This window comes from Coturnix japonica, chromosome 4 (assembly GCF_001577835.2).
Source record: "Coturnix japonica isolate 7356 chromosome 4, Coturnix japonica 2.1, whole genome shotgun sequence".
NCBI lineage: Eukaryota > Metazoa > Chordata > Aves > Galliformes > Phasianidae > Coturnix > Coturnix japonica.
Genome location: NC_029519.1, coordinates 29246390 through 29264194, shown reverse-complemented (window position 1 = coordinate 29264194; position 17805 = coordinate 29246390). Strand labels below are relative to the sequence as shown.

General features: G+C 36.4%; 1 protein-coding gene across 1 annotated transcript in view; it reads left to right on the top strand.

Moving 5' to 3' along the window:
- The window catches only part of LRBA (LPS responsive beige-like anchor protein), a 346581-nt gene that overhangs the window by 16411 nt on the left and 312365 nt on the right, over window positions 1-17805 (top strand). Inside the window, exons 3-5 of the mRNA XM_015861117.2 lie at window positions 14320-14551; window positions 14685-14785; window positions 16960-17055. Coding sequence (XP_015716603.1) covers window positions 14320-14551; window positions 14685-14785; window positions 16960-17055 — 429 coding nt within the window. The remainder of the gene's footprint in view (window positions 1-14319; window positions 14552-14684; window positions 14786-16959; window positions 17056-17805) is intronic.

Sequence of the window (17805 nt, the reverse complement as noted above, 5' to 3'; positions counted from 1 at the left end):
TGCATTTAGAGACCAATCTGACTTTAGCATGTATTACACTGTGTAAAAGTTACCTGTGATCTTGTTAGTGCACCTAAGTCATACCAGTCAACACTTGAAAAGATTTATTTTCAAATTTAAGAGTAAGGGAGTATATAAAAAGTAGGGGGAACAGCTGTTTATAAGGGTGCATGGTGATAGGACAAGGGGGAATGGTCTTAAACTGAGATAGGGGAGGTTTAGGTTAGATATTAGGAGGAAGTTATTTACATGGAGGGTGGTGACGCACTGGAACAGGTTGCCCAAGGAGGTTGTGGATGCCCCATCCCTGGAGGAATTCAAGGCCAGGCTGGATGTGGCTCTGGGCAGCCTGGTCTGGTGGTGACCCTGCACACAGCAGGGGGGTTGAAACTGGATGATCATTGTGGTCCTTTTCAACCCAGGCCATTCTATGATTATGTGATGTTTGCAGACTTCTTTTTTTTAAAATCGGTTTATTGAAGTTCCCAATAGCGTTGGGTTTGAGGTGGTGGTACTATAAATCTGTAGAACTATGCATCTTTTACGTCTATTTCTCAGCCTAGATAAATTTGCATAAGTTATTGCTGGCTTTGCTGTTCCTTTTACCTGTCCTTTGTCTGTCTTGTGTTACTCACAGCTTCATTACATTTCATTACATTTTACATGAGTGTCTCTTCAGTTCTCTTTTTCTTGTCCCTTTGTTTCTGAATTTCTGTTCTGTGAAGTGCTGTTCTTATGTATTATGCAGACCTTATACTCTGTAGAGTGTTACACACATTTGCAGTCTATAGTTATGATTTTTTTTTTTGTTTGTTTGTTGCCCTATTTGGAAAATTTAAAGCAAACAAAATAATTGTAAGAGAAGATGTATGAAAAAACAGAAGATGCATATAACTGGGAGAAGAGCAACGTTTTCTGAAGTTAGAGTAGTGAAAAGCTTATATTGAAACTGCACTTAAAAAAATCTATGTTGCCAATTGTCAAATACAGATTATAAGGCCAAGGGTTCAATATATTAATGTGACCTACTGCATAATACCAGCCAGAGGGCCAGCTAGTATTTTATACAGTTATTCTACAGATTGTCCCAAGTGGAAATAATAAATCTTCACAAAATGGACGGTGGGACAGCTTAGAACAGGTGCCGGAAAGCCCTCAGTCATTTAGTGACATTAAATACGGCAGTGTAAAAACTTAAAAACTACTTTCTTATTTAAAAGGCTGTTTTTATAAGGTGTTCTGCTGGAGACCTGAAGTTGCTGGAAATGAAATACTAAAATGAGTAACCACTGAGTCTTACAGAGTGTTGTTCAACCTTGTGCACTGACTGCAAATGTGTGTTTTAAATGGAGAATTTTTTAGCTGGACTTTGAAAATGAGGTGGAATACCACAAAAATGATGGGTAAACTTTGTCTGCAAGGGGAAGAAAACTCAAGTGTCTTAACAGAAGCCCAGCCAAAGATCTTCAAGTTGTCTGGATACATTGAATGGAACTCTGCTTTGTGTATTTGGCCTTAACACCAATCTCTAATCTTTGCTAGGGAGATCTGGAAGCACACGTGATGCAGTATTTGAACTGCTGCTTAGCTAACTTAGGCAGAAGGTGGAAAATGACTATGTTAATTGTTCTTCATACAAGGACTGGGGACCAAACATACCTTCTTTTTTTATGAGTGGATTGCTGTGCTTTGGCTACTGTCATAACCAGGAGAATTTTTTCAGCCGATTGTGAGTTTGTACATTTGTCCCCACCAAAGCAAAATTGGGTAAAGATGCCAATTTTGATCCTAATAGCTTCACAGAGTTCAATAGTAGAAGACAATGAATAACAGGAATTTGTAACATAGTTCCTTCCTTTGTGTCAGAAGAATGGGGACCGACTAATGTACTAACATATGGTGAGTTGGAGCAGGCAGAGCTTCAGAGCTGAGAAAGCTGTGAGTGGAGATCACTGTAGTGAGTTTTGGAAGGAAGCCACAGAAACATTGCAAGGTTTACTCTAAAGGATTATATACAGTCATTCTGATGCGCATCTGAAATACGACATCTGGTTTGATCCTCAGCTGCTGTGGAACGATTGCAGAGGTAGTGTGAGCCAAGTGAACAGTAGTGTCTGGTTGGCGAACTGCAGCTTTTTCTTCCAGGTGCACACTGCAGTACTCTTAATTAATTGCTTTCCCGGTGTTAAAGGCAGGGAGGTACATAACAGTGCATCACATCTTTCCAAAACTCATGTTGCTCTAGAATTAATCATCTAATTTTCATGGGGAAAACATTGCCTGGAGCAGCCATCCCTCTGAATTTCATTGTTGTAGCACTGTTTAATTTGCAGTGATTAATTTTTACTTATTTTGTGTGATTTTTTTTTTTTTTATTTTTTTTTTTTAATTTTTGGTGAGATAATGGCATGCAGTAATAAAAACTGGCAAGGAAAAGTACAGATGTGATGCAAACCAAGGGGAGAAATGGTAAGGTTCAGTTCTGTCTGCCTCTGATGATTACAAAATGTTTCATCAGTGAAACCTTACAGGAACCGTAAGGGGAAAACCCAAAAAACTAGTTATCAGAAATATGCGTGGTAAGTTACTTGGCTGTAAGTTGATTTGGTCTGTGTTTGTGCTCGAGTCCACTGCAAAGATGGCTTGGGATTTTACAGTTTTCTAGTGTGTCCTGCCTCATCTCAAAAAATGATTTTGTGAACATATCTTAAATGCATCTATGAGCATTAAGAGAACATGGTTATTGATTGATTAAATGATACTCTTTCTGAAGAGTAGCATTTATAATGCCATACGAAATAGAGCTCATTTTGCATTGTATAAAAGAATAATTTCTTTTTAAAGAGCTGAATTTTTTTTTGCTTTGGGAGTTATTTCTCTTGGAACAAGTGGCCCTTTAAAAAAAAAACAACCCACAGCATACAAAGAAACCTGTCTTCTGTTTCTGAGATAGAAATACGATGGTGAAGTCTGCACTGACCGCTAATGTTACACCAGGTGAACCAGAGATCTGCTGTATCTTCATTTGGAGAGCTTATTCATCTCACTGTTAGAATTTTGGTGGTAATGCCTTAGTATGTACTTCCAGTTATTCTTTCAGTCATGTTTTATATTACTGATGGTAATATTTAGTAAATGTAACTGTAGCGTTTTAAACTTTTCAGTTACCTGAAGAAAGATCAAAGTGCTGTGTGCTACTGCAGGAGAGTATCTCTGTAACCTGAACTAGTAGACAACTGAATAGGGATGCTCCCTCTGAGGTATTGCTGTTACTGGGTAAAATTTCAGGTCACAGAGGAAACTTGCTGAATATTAAGTACTCCAAGTAATGCAGGCAAAAAAACACTTTTTAATGAGTTATGTTTTAGCCTGCTAGCATCTACAGGATTGGATGTGAACTACCTATCTATTAGAATCTTATTGACTGCTGTAAAGTTGAGGAAGAGAGACAAACAGACAAGGATACAATCAAACTCTTGGAATGAATTTTTTTCAACTATTGGCTTGAAGGGGTGGAGTTCTACTGATAGCACTCTCAATCTGCTTTTGAAAGATTCACTTTACCAGCCCCAGTGGATTCTTTAGGCTGAGGGTAATTGTATGTATGTTGTTGTGCTTATAGAGGCTCATTTTAATTGCCTAAATATCTCAGTATTTATTTTTTTTGTGTGTGTGGATACAATGAAGTTCCTCTCAGATGCAATTACAGAGGCTAATTTTTAGAAAAATATTTAGTTTGTGCCATATTTTCACATCTAAGCATTTGAAAGTTAGACAATACGCTTCTACAGTTCACATTTTGTTGCTTGCTTTGGAGTCCTTTTTTTCTTCTGTGTAGAACCTGTTACCTCAAATGCCCATGAGATGGTGCTCATTGGTCTTGTTTTTGTGTAGCAGCAGGTTCTCTCCCTCTGACTTACAAGCAAGAATGCAGTGTGAAATCTTTAAGTGCTGTCTTTCTAAAAGGGAAAAGAAATGAATAAAAAATGATCGACAGCATCTTGAATTAATACACAAAATACTTATTACAACATTATTTAAAGCTGCTGTTAAAGATAGTCTTAATGTCCTTCCTCACCATTAGGAAGATTGATTTGATGCTAGTTTGCACAAATGATTATTTACCACTCTGTTTTTCTTGCTTAAAATTAACTTTCTAAAAATGTCTTTATCCTTTTCCTGTTTAGATTTTTATCCTTTTTATGCTGTTGTATTTCCTTTAGATTTTTTTCATACAGCTCTATAAAAGTTTTCTTTATAGAAAATGTATTCTGCTACTAATATAAATTGGTGTGTTCTATTAAATAATGTATTTCTGTGCAAATTTCATTAGTTTGTTTTGTTTACTTCTTTCTTGTGCCTTACGCCAGCAGTTTATTAAAAAAACACAGACCGGTGAGGCTTGAAAGCAGCAGTGTTAAGCATTTACCAACTAAGGCAGAGGAGGACTTGCAGTGTTACAGACTCCAGTGCCATTTTTCTGTGCAGTTTGAGAATCAATGCTGAGGAAAAAAACAACAAATGAAAAGGAAGAGATTAGAGTGAAATGTTTGCTGTCTGGACATTAGGCATTCACTCTTGTTCTTTTTATAATGAAGGGCCCTAATTTGGTGTTGGAATAGAAGCATGTACACCTCCTTAAAGTTTTAGAGGAACTGGGGTATAAGATGAAGGTTATTATTATTAATGATGGTTAATATTCTTACTGGTTAGTTAAAAAAGAAAAAAGGAGAACATAAAATATAATAAACATTTTCTCTTCTTAAATCTTCACAGTTCAGCGATTACTTTTTCGGTTGTTTCAAGTTGTCACTTTTCGGGTGTGCTCCCTCTGTAGAGCAGTCAGCAGCTTGGAGCTGTGGGTTGCAGAGTACCTGGCTGTTTTGGGAACCTGGAAGCACTGAGGACTGCAGTGTGAGCACACGTTGCTGGGGAATCCACAAACTGGGGTGGTCTTTGCGTGTCTCCTGGGTAGTGCGCTAGGAGAACAGGGTTGTTAACTTGGACAAGTTTATAATTTGATCAGTGATAAGCGGCTGAAAATGTGGCAATTACGGTGTCAATTTCAGTTAGCAGCATTCTCTCCCACCCCGTACATGATTCTTTTCCAGAGTGGTGGGAAAATATTGAGGAACTGTACACTTCAGGAAGCTCTCTGTGTTTTGTGTTTGTCTTGGCTAAGGGAAGAATTTATTGAAGTCTAAATGTGCAGCAGAAATAGACCACTGATCAAATAACTGTTTTCTTAATGTCTCTTTTCTGTGCAGAAACAGACGAGTGAAAAACTACAAATACTGTGAGCTGTATACTTAGTTGCAGTGTGAAAGAAAGAAGTTACTGGATTTGGATAGGTATTTCTCGGAAATGGATGTAGTGTAACAGCTTTGGAGTTCTGAAATGGTGCCATCTGTCTTAATCTTTGCTGGGGAAGAAACACACAAACATAGTGTATAGGAAGTGTTGGAGTAACTTCAATGGTAATAGAATCTCATGAAGGTACAATTCCTACTGCAGCCTTGGGGCTCTGCTCAGAGGTCTGGTGAGCTGCACAGAGGAGTTACACCCATACCAGCTGTTCTGCTAGGGTGGCTGTAGGTAGTAGTGTCTTTTTGGCTTTATTCTCTGAAGTTACTCGTGATGGTCTTGGTTTCAAACCTAAGAGGCCAGGGTTTATCCTATTATCAGGTTATTCTGTTGAAGTCAGAGTTTTGTGCTTCATCTTTTTAAAAAATGGTATTTGCTTTGTCTGTTGTTGTACTCAGAAATCTTTCTTTTATAAATAAATGTTTACATGTATGGGAAGCTGCAGGAAAATATTATGACTAAGCCCTTGATTTGATGTAAGCAATTAAGAATGCATGTGTCACAGTCCTCAGGTAGTGTAGAATTTGGTCACCAAAACTTCAGAGACTGTATGCCCGGTGAAGGAAAGAAATCAGAGCAGCCCGTCTGTTAGAGGCTTCCAAAATATCCAGGTTTGACATTTAAATCAAAATGTCTTATGACTTGAAGATACTTATCTAATTGTTTGTTTATTTGTTGACTGGAGTCTTCTACCATTTGTAAAGACTTTCGGGGCTTATTTTTTTCCCATCTGTGAAGTCTGTAGTTACTCTTGTGGCTCAAGAATTCAAACCGATGATAGATGCTATGTCTGGGATGTGCTAAGTTGTGATAACTGGGGAATTAGTTTCTTGTGTTTCTGATATGGGCTTTTACTATTGGAGGAATTTAAAGGAAGTTATATAGGACTACAGTGGCCATTACTGGGAAGCACAATAAGGAGCAAACTAACATATAACTTGGATATGGAATAAAACAGGTTTTATTAAAAATAATACTGTTTGTTTTCATAGATTTAACCTCTCCTTTTATAGTGGTACTTTATGTTCAAGTTGAATAGCTTTTCATAAAGGCAGATGTTCTCTCATTCATTGTCTCGCTGAAGCACAATTTATTGTTGAATTAATCCCACTTTTCACAGGGAAAATGATAGTCTAAGAAAAAACCACTTAATGTACTCCTATGCTATTTGGATATAGCTTTTTTTCCAGGTTTAATATCAGTCATAGATAATACTTGGATTTTGAATGATAGATTTGTGTGTGGAAGATGTTTAAGTAGCCGTTCAATTCTTAAATTTCTTTGAGTGTAGTAATTCCAGAACAAAGCTTTTTGCCTTGGAAGTCTGGATGCATGATATGATGGCGTTGATGGTGAAAAAATGCTGAGAACTCCATTGTACTGTTGTCAGAATTTTAGGTAAATGGCTGAATTTGATGTTGGAGTAGTTTGAGTTGATTAGAAAAAGCACTTAAAGGGAAGAGCTGGGAGAATTTAATTTGAAAAACGGGCGGGCACCTTTGTGGGCAGCAGTGAGAATAAATGCAACATTAGTAACCTTTCTTGTTTGTTTCTTTTTTAGTATCTTTTGCTTCTTTGATTTCAGGTGTTACTAGTAATATTATGCTTTCTTTACTTTTGTATCTTACCCTTGGAGAAAATTTCCATTCCATTACCTATATGGTGAGATAAGGGACAGGGACAAATGGAGGTGGGACAGAGGGTAATAGTAGGTGCTTCTGCAGTAGGAAGAGAACAGAAGCAGAAAACAGTGATGTGACTAGACTGCCCATCTAATTATCTGATTCCATGATGGCTTTTGTTTCTCTTTGCTATGGAACTATAACTTTCTTGCATCCAAACTCCTATCTATCTCCGATTTAGCTGTAGCAGACAATCTTTGCCAATTCTGTGAAGGCAGGTGTAGTGTTTTCCAGCTGTTCTGAATCAAAACAGTATCAGAAATGACAGAAGCAGATGTGCTGGGTTCTTGGTTTCTGTGTAATTTGTAATGCAGTGCCTTTAACTGCACTGAAATGCACTGTTCATCCGCTGAGCTATGAAATGTAATGGCTGTTGAGGAGCTGGCATACATTTGCTTCTTATATGCCGTATGAGATTGTGACTTTCAGTAGGAGAGGAAATCCTGAACTCTTGTGAAATCTGATAAAGTCTATCAGAACTTTAGTGGTAAACAGATTATGCTCTTCATCCTGGTTTCTCTTTTGGCTTTTTCAGCTTCAGTTTAATCTTCTGATAAAGGTATTTTGTGCTATTCAGAACAATTCTGTGGTCTGAACATCTTCTTCCATTTTACTCCTTTTCCTTGATTTCTTTTGTTCCTTTTCCTTGATTTCCTTTGTTCCTTTAGCCTTTCACCCCTTACTTGTTATCCTCGCGTCCCTATCAGCTTGTAAAATACATTCAAATGTGTTTCTTAGAGCTCATAACCTTGTTGTACTCTAGCATTCAACTGTTACACTGTTCTTTGTACTTTGCAAATATTACAAGTTGACATCCTATTTAAATGAAAAGTTATGTGAAGGAGTGATATTTATGTATATTTGCTCAGGTGCATTGTCTCTGTTACATTGGCTGGTTTGTTTTTCTTGAGTGGATTATGAGTTTAACATGGAGGCACAAGGAGAGTCTTCTCTTTGGACTTGGTGGTGATTCATATCATGTTGCTAATTGCTTATCCCTTGGGCTCCTTCTCAGAGGGGAGGGACCTGCACAGCTTGATAATTGAGCTATGGTTTAATGCTTTTTTTCTAAGCAAAGAGTCAGTCAGTTTTGTTTGTTGATAGGTGTTGTTTCTAGACTTGCCAAAAACGCAAGTACTGCATCTGAAGTTAACTGATTAAAATATATATATCTTTTTTGTAACATTCTGGTAAATTCAAATAAAAATGATAGATAACTTTCAGAAGCAAAGGTAGGAAGTGAAGTGCTGGGATAATGACATGGATGGCATGGTACAGTGCTTTGCTATCTGTTTCGTGTCTTTGGGTTTAATTCAGAGTATAGTAACTGGAGCTGACTTTCTTCTACTGGCTGTCATAAAATGACAGATTTCTGATTTTTAAAATGTCGCAACCATAAATCATTAGTTTGCTAAGATTGCACTAGCAAGCTATTAAAGAACATGGCAGTATTTACTGTAGATAAATGCAAATTTAAAAAGGTTCTCTGTATCATGGTTTAAATGATTTATTTACTTTCAATCCATATATGAATCTGATATGATGTAAAATTCAGGGTATTTCATTTCCTGTATAGAGCTACAGATTTGCATGTTATTAAACCATCTCATGGAGTTATATCTTTCTTGTGTACCTTAAACAGCATCACAGGTTCAGGTGCATTGGGAAAAAAATTATAACACAGGCAGAATTTAATGCTACTAATACAAAAGCTGGAAAGATTAATTTCAGGTGGAATTAGATACAGTCTAATGTCAACACTAACATCTTTTGAGATCAGTAATTTAAACCAAACTTGGGAAACTGCCAGGTTTTGTAAATATGTCTTTAGCCACTATGTGGAGTATCTTACAAGACAGTTCTGTCTTGAAATTGTTTTGCGAGAGATTGGTAATCCTTAGTCTCCTCAGGAATGCTAAATAAGGTGTGCAGAAGCATTGCCTCCTCAGTGTTCTGCTTGGAACAAAAGCCCTTGGAAGAGTCACTTCTGCACCCTCTCTGCCTTTATTCTCCAAAGTGATAACACCCCACTGTAGCTGACCCTGTTAAATGGCCCACAGATGGTGCTGGGCAAGGCCACTCTTTGGTCTGTGTCAGGGTGGGCTTTCCTACTTGGGGGGTTTCTTTTGTTTTTTGTAGTAGAAATTAGATTTTTGCTAATCATTTCACTTAAAGCATGGATTGATCGTTCCTTTTCTAAGAGAGCGATTCCATTTCTTTATTTTGCTATGTACTTCAAAAAAGATTTAAATACAGAAATGTATGAAAATTGAATTTCACAGTACCCTCCCATTTACTTTTAAAAACATTGCATAGAACTAATTCATCCTTGTACTGTTCTCTTTGCCTTGGGCCTTCAACTGCACACTAAGAACGGAACTAATTGTATTAGTGGGCTACTTTGATATAAAAATGCTTGCAAGCTGAGCGAGAATACAAGATTATTAGCTACAGCAAATAGAGCATAATTGATTGCAGCATGGCTATCTTAGAACTTCTTTTCTCCTTCTTTGGGAGGAGGGAAAAGAGGTATACATAACTACCATAAAGATCCTGAGATGTGTTCCACCTAATAGGCAAGAATTGTGCTTTTTTTTCATTTATTTCAGCTGAGAGAGTTAAACTGTCCTAAAAACCCCCATCTTAATAAATCCTCTTAAAAAAACAAAGTGCTGGGTCCAACATTAGGTGGCAGTAGTGGACTCTTCACACCTTTTGTGCACCTGTTAAATTCCGTGTTAAGCATCTTTCTAAAGGAGAGACTGATTAAAGCATTTGTTTTAATATGAGACGCTGAATATAAATAACAAGTAGAAGTGATGGGGATAAAGTACTGTTGTGCAATGCCACTATCATTGTGCCTGTTTTAAAACAAGCCTTTATTTGCTGTGCGGATGAAGGTATAGGCTTTGTTAGGAGCTTGGAAATAGAAGTGCGGGTAGAATATTACTTTGCTGTTTGCTGTTAATTGTAAGCATAGTGGCTCAAGTGAACCCATTTTCTTCATTTTCCTGTTCTCTGGGAGTTAATTTCAGATTTCATCACTGAGGGTTTGGAAGTGTGGGTGTATGTGTGTGTTAGTTTGATTTTAACTTGGAGTCGACTGATATAATGTTGTGCTAAAACCAGGATCATTTTTGAATAGCACAGCTATTTTGTAAATAGAAGTAGAATGAAGAGTGTGTATTAAATGCTTGTCTCTTGGAAATTACATCAGGTTCAGCTTCAGCAGACTTTTCTTGATGTTTAGCTTGTGTAAAGACCTTATTCAAATGAATAAATTTCAGTTGGTTATTAGCTTTGTATGTGCAGCTTTGTGGGTCTTGGTTAAGCGTAAGTTTTAAGAATCCTGTTGAGATAGAGTTGGTCTTGTATTTAGCTATTAACTCAGTATTTTTTCCCTTCATGAGATAGACATTTTCCAGTGGCTAGATGTCATCCACATCCCTTATTTTGGACAGAATCACAGAATGGTCTGGGTTGGAAGGGACCATAAGGATCATGAATCTCTAACCTCACAGACAGGGCCACTGACCTCCACATTTCATACTAGACCAGGCTGCCCAGGGCCCCATCTAACCTGGTCTTGAGCACCTCCAGGGATGGGGCATCCACAGTCTCTCTGGACAGCCTGTTCCATTACCTCAGCACTCTCATAGTAAAGAACTTCCCCCTGACATCCAACCTAAATCTTCCCTCCCTCAACTTAAAACCATTTCCCCTTATCCTGCTGGATGTACTAAAGAAGCAATTCTGAGATTATGAAATTAGCTTAATAGTTGTTTTCTCGCAACTTTAGGGAGCAAAACAGATAGATTTCTCTTTCTTTGTAGCTTATGAAGTAACCACAAGGAAGAGGATGATCTGTTGAAGTGTAAAGCCTTTTTTAGAGATCTGGGGTAAAACTGTGAAAACCCAGCTCTGTAGCTGTCTCAGGTATAACCAGTTTGGGTTTTCACAAAGAAAAACTGATTCACAAAAACTGATCCCTATTACAGTGGATTAAATTCCTTCTCACATTTTCCTGCGAGCTTTTGAAATATTTTCTATTTCAAAATGACTTAAAATCAGATTCGTAGCCTGGATTGTGATCTTTCATGAAAGCGGAGCTTGTATTTATTCTGGATGATTTTCACATACATAAATTTGTAAGTTGCTCATTTAAGGGGTGCACCATCTCATTTATGTCTTGGGTTTCTTCTATTTTAGTTTAGGTGAAAGGTTCATAGAAAGGGGAGATTTGGTATGTTTAAATACATAGCTATAAACTGCTGTTTCCAATCAGCCATACCTAGAAACATTTTACTGAATATCTTGAGCTGTTGGTTTAGTTTATATATATTTTTAAGGTATTAATGGCAAAAAGTAAAAATTGTCAAGATGTTTTGAATACTTTGAATACTGCACTTTTAAACCATTCCTACAAGCTTACACTTAATTCTACGCTACAGGCCAGGGAAAGAAAACGTTATGCCACCCTGTAGGTTGCTATAAAGATTGTTTATGCAGCTCAGCCTAAGACTTAAAATACATTGAATTGGAGGATTTTGAAAAATGTACTGTGCGACATTAGAGACCAAATCACGCTAAAGTGCAAGGAAAGACTATACATCAGTTCAAAGGCTACATTATTCAAAAAAATACAACCATAAAAAGGTAATAAGATTACATTCTCACACTTCATGGCTAGTAAGGTGCATTAAGCTGCTCAGATATTCATAACTTACTGTGACATTTGGGAAGATTACATTTTGCTGTGCACAGCCATTACTGCAGCTCAGATAATAACTAGCCAATGCATGGACTTGGATTATGATCCCTGTCATTGGAAACAAATTTGTGTTTTGAAGGTTGATCAGTTTCAAATCACCATTAGAAAGGGTTAATATGACATACTGTGGTGTGTGTGTGCCTATGTGTATCTGATGGGTATGCATACATACATTACATCTACTGTGCTATGCCTTCAGTATATTGCTTTCTCCATCAACGTTTTTGTCCTCATTTTCCCTTAAAGGAAATTTTGAAATAGTAATTATTTCTTCCATCGCATCTTATTTCTGGGATATACTTGCTGAAATGCTTATTTTTGCAGATTAGATTGGAAACCTAATTTGACAGCTTCCTGGATGGGTGGTTACTGATAATAGTGTATCTAGCCAAAAGTGAAAAATTGGTGATGTAGACTATAAGGTGAAGGTAAGGTCACCTCTTGCAGTTTTATATGGTTTTGGTGTGAAAATTGATGGTTGGCTGGTTAGTTAAAACCAAGTGCATAAAGAGTTGAATTTGTTGTTCAGAATTAGCAGGTGTTTCGTGGCTAGAATTTAACCTTCAGTTCCTCCACACACAGAATGCAGTATAGTCTTTGCTTCTTACCTGGACAGTGAGAGAGACAGACTGGTTTCTTGAGTTTAAGAAGTATATTATTATATTAATGTATATTAATTATTAATATATTATTTAGTATAAAACAAACTGTGATACTAGCAGTGCACTTTATGTGTTTCACAAATGTTGTTCAGTTATGAAAGAGGCTTATACCTTTTTCTTTGCATTTGTTTCTGCTCTAATCTATTCTCTTCAGCTATTCAGTGATCCTTGAGTTCTAGTTTGCCATGCTTGAGGTAGGCCCCTGCTGCATCTTAAGGAGATGGGGAAAAGTGAGGCTTGGAGAATGCTAATGACTTGATAGATTTGTTTTGAGTGAATTGACAGGGTGAGTTGATATAGAGAAGCTGGGGATATAATTTAAGTCTCCCCATTCAGTTCCTGCGGTTTCCCTGAATATTAAGAAAGCATCTGATAAGAAATTGCATAATTATTTTTCGTGACCAAGAGAGGAGAAAATGGAAAAGTGTAAATTACTATTTAGAAATTGTTACCATGAGACATTGTCTATTCTGTCATAGAACTAGTAACTTTCTCTGCTTCTTGTGGTGCTTGGCATTACTGATTTATGTCCAGAAGACCAAAGATTGCTTCTTCAAAGTGACAAGATTTAGTCACTTGAGGAAAATGTATGGTAATTTTAGTAGTTAATGAAGAGCATATATTCTGTTCTGTTGTGTAGGTTTATCCTCAGATCCTGCCTAGCTGAAATTGGTTGTGGGAGCTAAGATGGAAGCAGCTTAGTCTATGTGTTTTGGGGCAGTTTTGATATAGTGTGATTTTGACACGTGGACTTGCTGAGGGTGTTAATGATCAAAGGAACACCATATATGACAGAAGTAGTCATTTTCTTGACAAACTTGTTGAACTGAGGAGCTGATATAGTTTTGTGAGCTTTAAGATTGAGTCAATCCTACCTAAATTCCACTTTCTGTGCTCTTATGGAATAGGTAAGTATGGCACATTTTTAAGTTAATTATAACCTACAAGAAGAGTTTGAAATGCAGAGAGATCAAGGCAGAGGCTAATATCACCCATCAGTATATCAGCTAGAATTTTTATTTTATTGAGTAAAAAAACCCCAAACAACAGAACAAAGCAGGCTACTTCGGTATTCCCTCTGCATTCTCTTGGCACATGCAATTAATTGCTTGGTTTATGCACGAACAAAGTCTTGCATCTAGGTGACCTGAAATATTACAGGATTTAAGTGCTTGGCCCAAGGCATAGTCAAAGGCTTTAAACTGAGATGTGGTTTCACATTCATCCAAATATAGCAAGGCTTTACTTCCTTTTAGTACCTCTAACTACTAAGGAAACTGGCATTTAGTACTTAAAAAGCTTTATTTAATATCTCAGGAATGACTCTTAAGTGATTGTAATTAGCAGTGTTTCTGATGTGCCTCAGGTTCTTTTGGCTAGAGTATTGCACTGAACTGAGGAGTGTTAGGCACATACAGAGGAAAGCGTTTAGGGCTCTTGTAGACCATACAAGGTCATAGCTGACCTTGCTCACCTGTCTTGAAATATTCACGTGGTCTGCTCACTTCTCTGTTGTGTGGGGTGGCTCAGGACATCTGTATTGTTTACTAACCCAAGAGTTCTTGTACAGCAATTGCCTGATGGTTACTGTCACCTGATGTGTTCCTTTTGTTGAAGCTGCAAATCAAAGCTTGAAACAGAGGAAAAATAAGACTTGGTATATTGATATTGATATTGACCTTGCTATATATTTTCAGCTTATATGTTTGATAGTTTTCTTCTTGCAGCATTAATAACTTCAGCATTAATAACTATCATTAATAATAATAACATAATTGGTGGAATCATGTTTTGACTTTTTTTTTTCTTCTTTTTTTTTTTAAAATATTTTGTCTGAAAGCTTGTTGGAGGCCAATTTGACTTGGAAATGAACTTTATCATCCAAGAAGGAGAGGGCATTACCTGCATGGTAGAACTGTTGGATAAATGTGACATCTCCTGTCAGGCTGAGGTGTGGAGCATGTTTACAGCAATATTGAAAAAAAGTATACGCAATCTACAAGCATGCACAGAAGTGGGACTGGTTGAACAAGTGCTCAAGACGATTGATAGAGCTGACAACATGATTGCAGGTACAGCTTCACCTACTGCATGAGTCAAGTTGAATTTTCATTGTGTAAAATCTCATGGGAACACTTAATAATGAAGTGATAGAAATTTGACATTGCATCTTAGTAAGTAATTATATTGTTGTTCTCCTTTCAGATCTCTTAGTGGAGATGCTGGGAGTGTTGGCTAGCTACAATTTGACGGTTCGAGAGCTAAAGTTATTCTTCAGCAAACTTCAAGGAGAAAAAGGAAGATGGGTAAAATAAAATTAAGTACAAAAGCCGTATTTATAGTGTTGTTTGTGTTTTTCCTTATGTCCCCATGTTAAAAGACAGTTTGATAGCCTTTTATGTACGTATGTGTGTATACATATATGTATACGTATATATATACACGTACAGAAATCTACCAGGAAATAAAGGATGCCTATTGGTATTGTATCATTTTTGCTTAAATCTTTTTTACTTAAAAGCAGTTTAATGGCGTGCAGTGATGCCGTTAAATTTAACTTCTGGACATATTGGCTGGATTGATCTTTCTGAACACCTGGGGAATGATATAGTGATTCTAAGCATGTGTTTACAAATACGTTTTTATTTTTGTAGTTCCAGTTGCTTGAAATTGAAGGGAAAAACCCAATAAATTGTTTTTGGAAGATGAAAGATAAGATGGGAATCAATGGAAATTGTGTATATGTGCATATCAATGTTTTCGTATTTTCATGTTGTCTTTACCTGAGAGATTTTTTCCAGTTTGGAAAGTGAGAATTTGTAGGAAAAATTGAACTGAAAGTGATTGCTGACTGAAATGTTACACTGCATGTTTTCTCCTGTTCTGTGTCAACTAGAGAAACAGTAAATGGTGCCCAGTTACTGTTGAGAGCCTTCTTCCCTAAAGTCCTTTTGTTTTAAATGCCAGTGGATACGCTTTCTGCCACAAAGTTTTTGTTTTGCTTTACCTACCAGTTGTTTTACCTACCTGGATTTTTAATAACACTCCTGTAATCTCTAAATACTCTGCCTAGTTTAGGGAGAAGTCAGGTCAGCATCTTTGTTTCTTTAAAATAATATAATAAATATATATTCAATATATAAGAAGAACTTATAAAATAAGTTTCCTTCTTCTTTAAGAAGAACTTATAAAATAACTTGTTCACATATAAAATACCCCATATAGAGTTTAAAATTAATAAATGAACATACAAAATATATTCAACCATAGCTGAATTAAAGTTGTCTTTGTAACGTTAACTTTTCATTTCCTGGCTCTCTGCTATTTGCATTTAATTTCCCTTTCTTTATTAAAGACTAAATATAGAGGAATAGAAGAGAAAAATGCCACAAGTGCTTTGCTATGCCTTGTTCAAGTCCATAAATCTTAAAATCAGCAGAGCTTTAAAGGTACAAAGTATCAGGCTGCAACACAAATTGCCAAGTTGAATTCTATGGTGCTGAAGACATCTGAACAGATCTCACTGTTTCCTTCTTCAATTTTTTAAATTCACATTTATGAAACATTATTTATCCGACTATAATTTTAGTACATTTAAAATACTTGTAATGGGTCATGTAATGCTGAATTTTTAGAGTAGTTGCTTACAAGAAGAGAAAAAGAGCACTCCCAGAAAAAAAGATCAGAAGGAGTTGTAAAACTGCAGTTTGAAAATAGGTTTACTGGAAAGCTGTGGAGAGATAAAAGATGACGCAGAAAATTATTTTCTATCAGCATAACCATTATGTGCTGGATTTCTGTTGTGAACTCATACCTTTGATTTGCAGGTTCTAGTTGCTGAGTGTTACAACAAAATTAATGCAGAATTAGGATTGTGGTGGTGAAGTGTTCACACTAACTGAGCATTCAGTTTGGGTGCTGTTTCGCCATTAAGACTTGAACTATCTAGCCACAGTATCCTTCACCTAGTGCATGACTGTAAACTCGATGGAAAATCATCTAGTCTGCTGTTCTTCCATTTACCTATCTTGCTTGTGTTGCCACAAGTTTCATGCAGCCACAACTCAAAATTGCATTAGTTTTTCCCTAACTAGTTTTCATCTGGGCCAATTAATTTGTTTTTAGCTTGTTTCAGATCCTTGCAAATGGTAAAGCTGATGGGAATCGGCAAACAGTGATGGCACTCAGCATTCAGAGTCATTGTAGTTTATGCTGAATGACATTGACTATGACTTTTAAGTTATCACACTTAGTTATCCCATTAGTTTTATTTCAGTGCACCTAGGCTAATGAGTATCCATATCCATCCATATCCATAATTCTGTATTAATGTTTATTGAAAATGTTGAGTATTTTAGCAGAGTGTTATTTTAACATGTGCAAAGCTTGAAAATATGTCAGAACTTTTTTTTTTTGTATGTATTTTCTTTCTTATAGATGTGTTTTATTAATTTCCAAATTTAAAAATTCTTTTCAACAGCCACCACATGCTGGGAAATTGTTGTCTGTGTTAAAACACATGCCTCAGAAGTATGGACCTGATGCCTTCTTCAACTTTCCAGGAAAAAGTGCTGCAGTATGTAGATATTTTAAGTCCTTAGTTTATTATTTTACTACTACCATTGGCTATTTTCACCCCTATTTTTCTATTAACCCATCATTGTTACAGAAGTAGTCTTTACAGATTTTTTTTTCTCTACCTGTTACCCACATAACATATAACTAAGTAATGCTTATAACAAATGTATGTATTGACTATGGAAGGACAAATAGCTGTACATAAAGAATGGATATAAATGAAGTCTTTGCTCCTGCCCCAAGCAGTTGAGTTAAATCCTGTTGCAAGGAGAATGTGAAGAATATCTGCTTTTCACTTTATTCTGTGTGAATAGTATTTTATGTTAGTATACAGTGTGTGTGGGCAGTGCTTTACTCCTATATACCTTAGTCAACAAAACTGCAGAAAGTATGGCCATACTTGTGCCATTTGTTATTTCTCTAGCAGTCACTGTGAATATTGTGTTACATATAGCAATTATCTGAGAAAATGCAGATTGTAGACATGTATAGGTTGAATACTACTGAGGGAATGTTAGAGTTAGTGGTGGTTAGTCTTTTATCATAATTGTTCAGGTGACTTTTATTTGTTTTGAAGTTCTGTGCTGCTCACTTAAGAAAAGAATTTGAAACTAAATGGGTAGTTGTAAATGCTGTGTGTGGGTGGCTTTCTGTAAGAAGTATCAAAGCTTTTACTTCTAAAATTGTAGCATGAAATAGTATGTTCACAATCCCATGCTTAAATCAGAATAAAATTTATCTGATATCT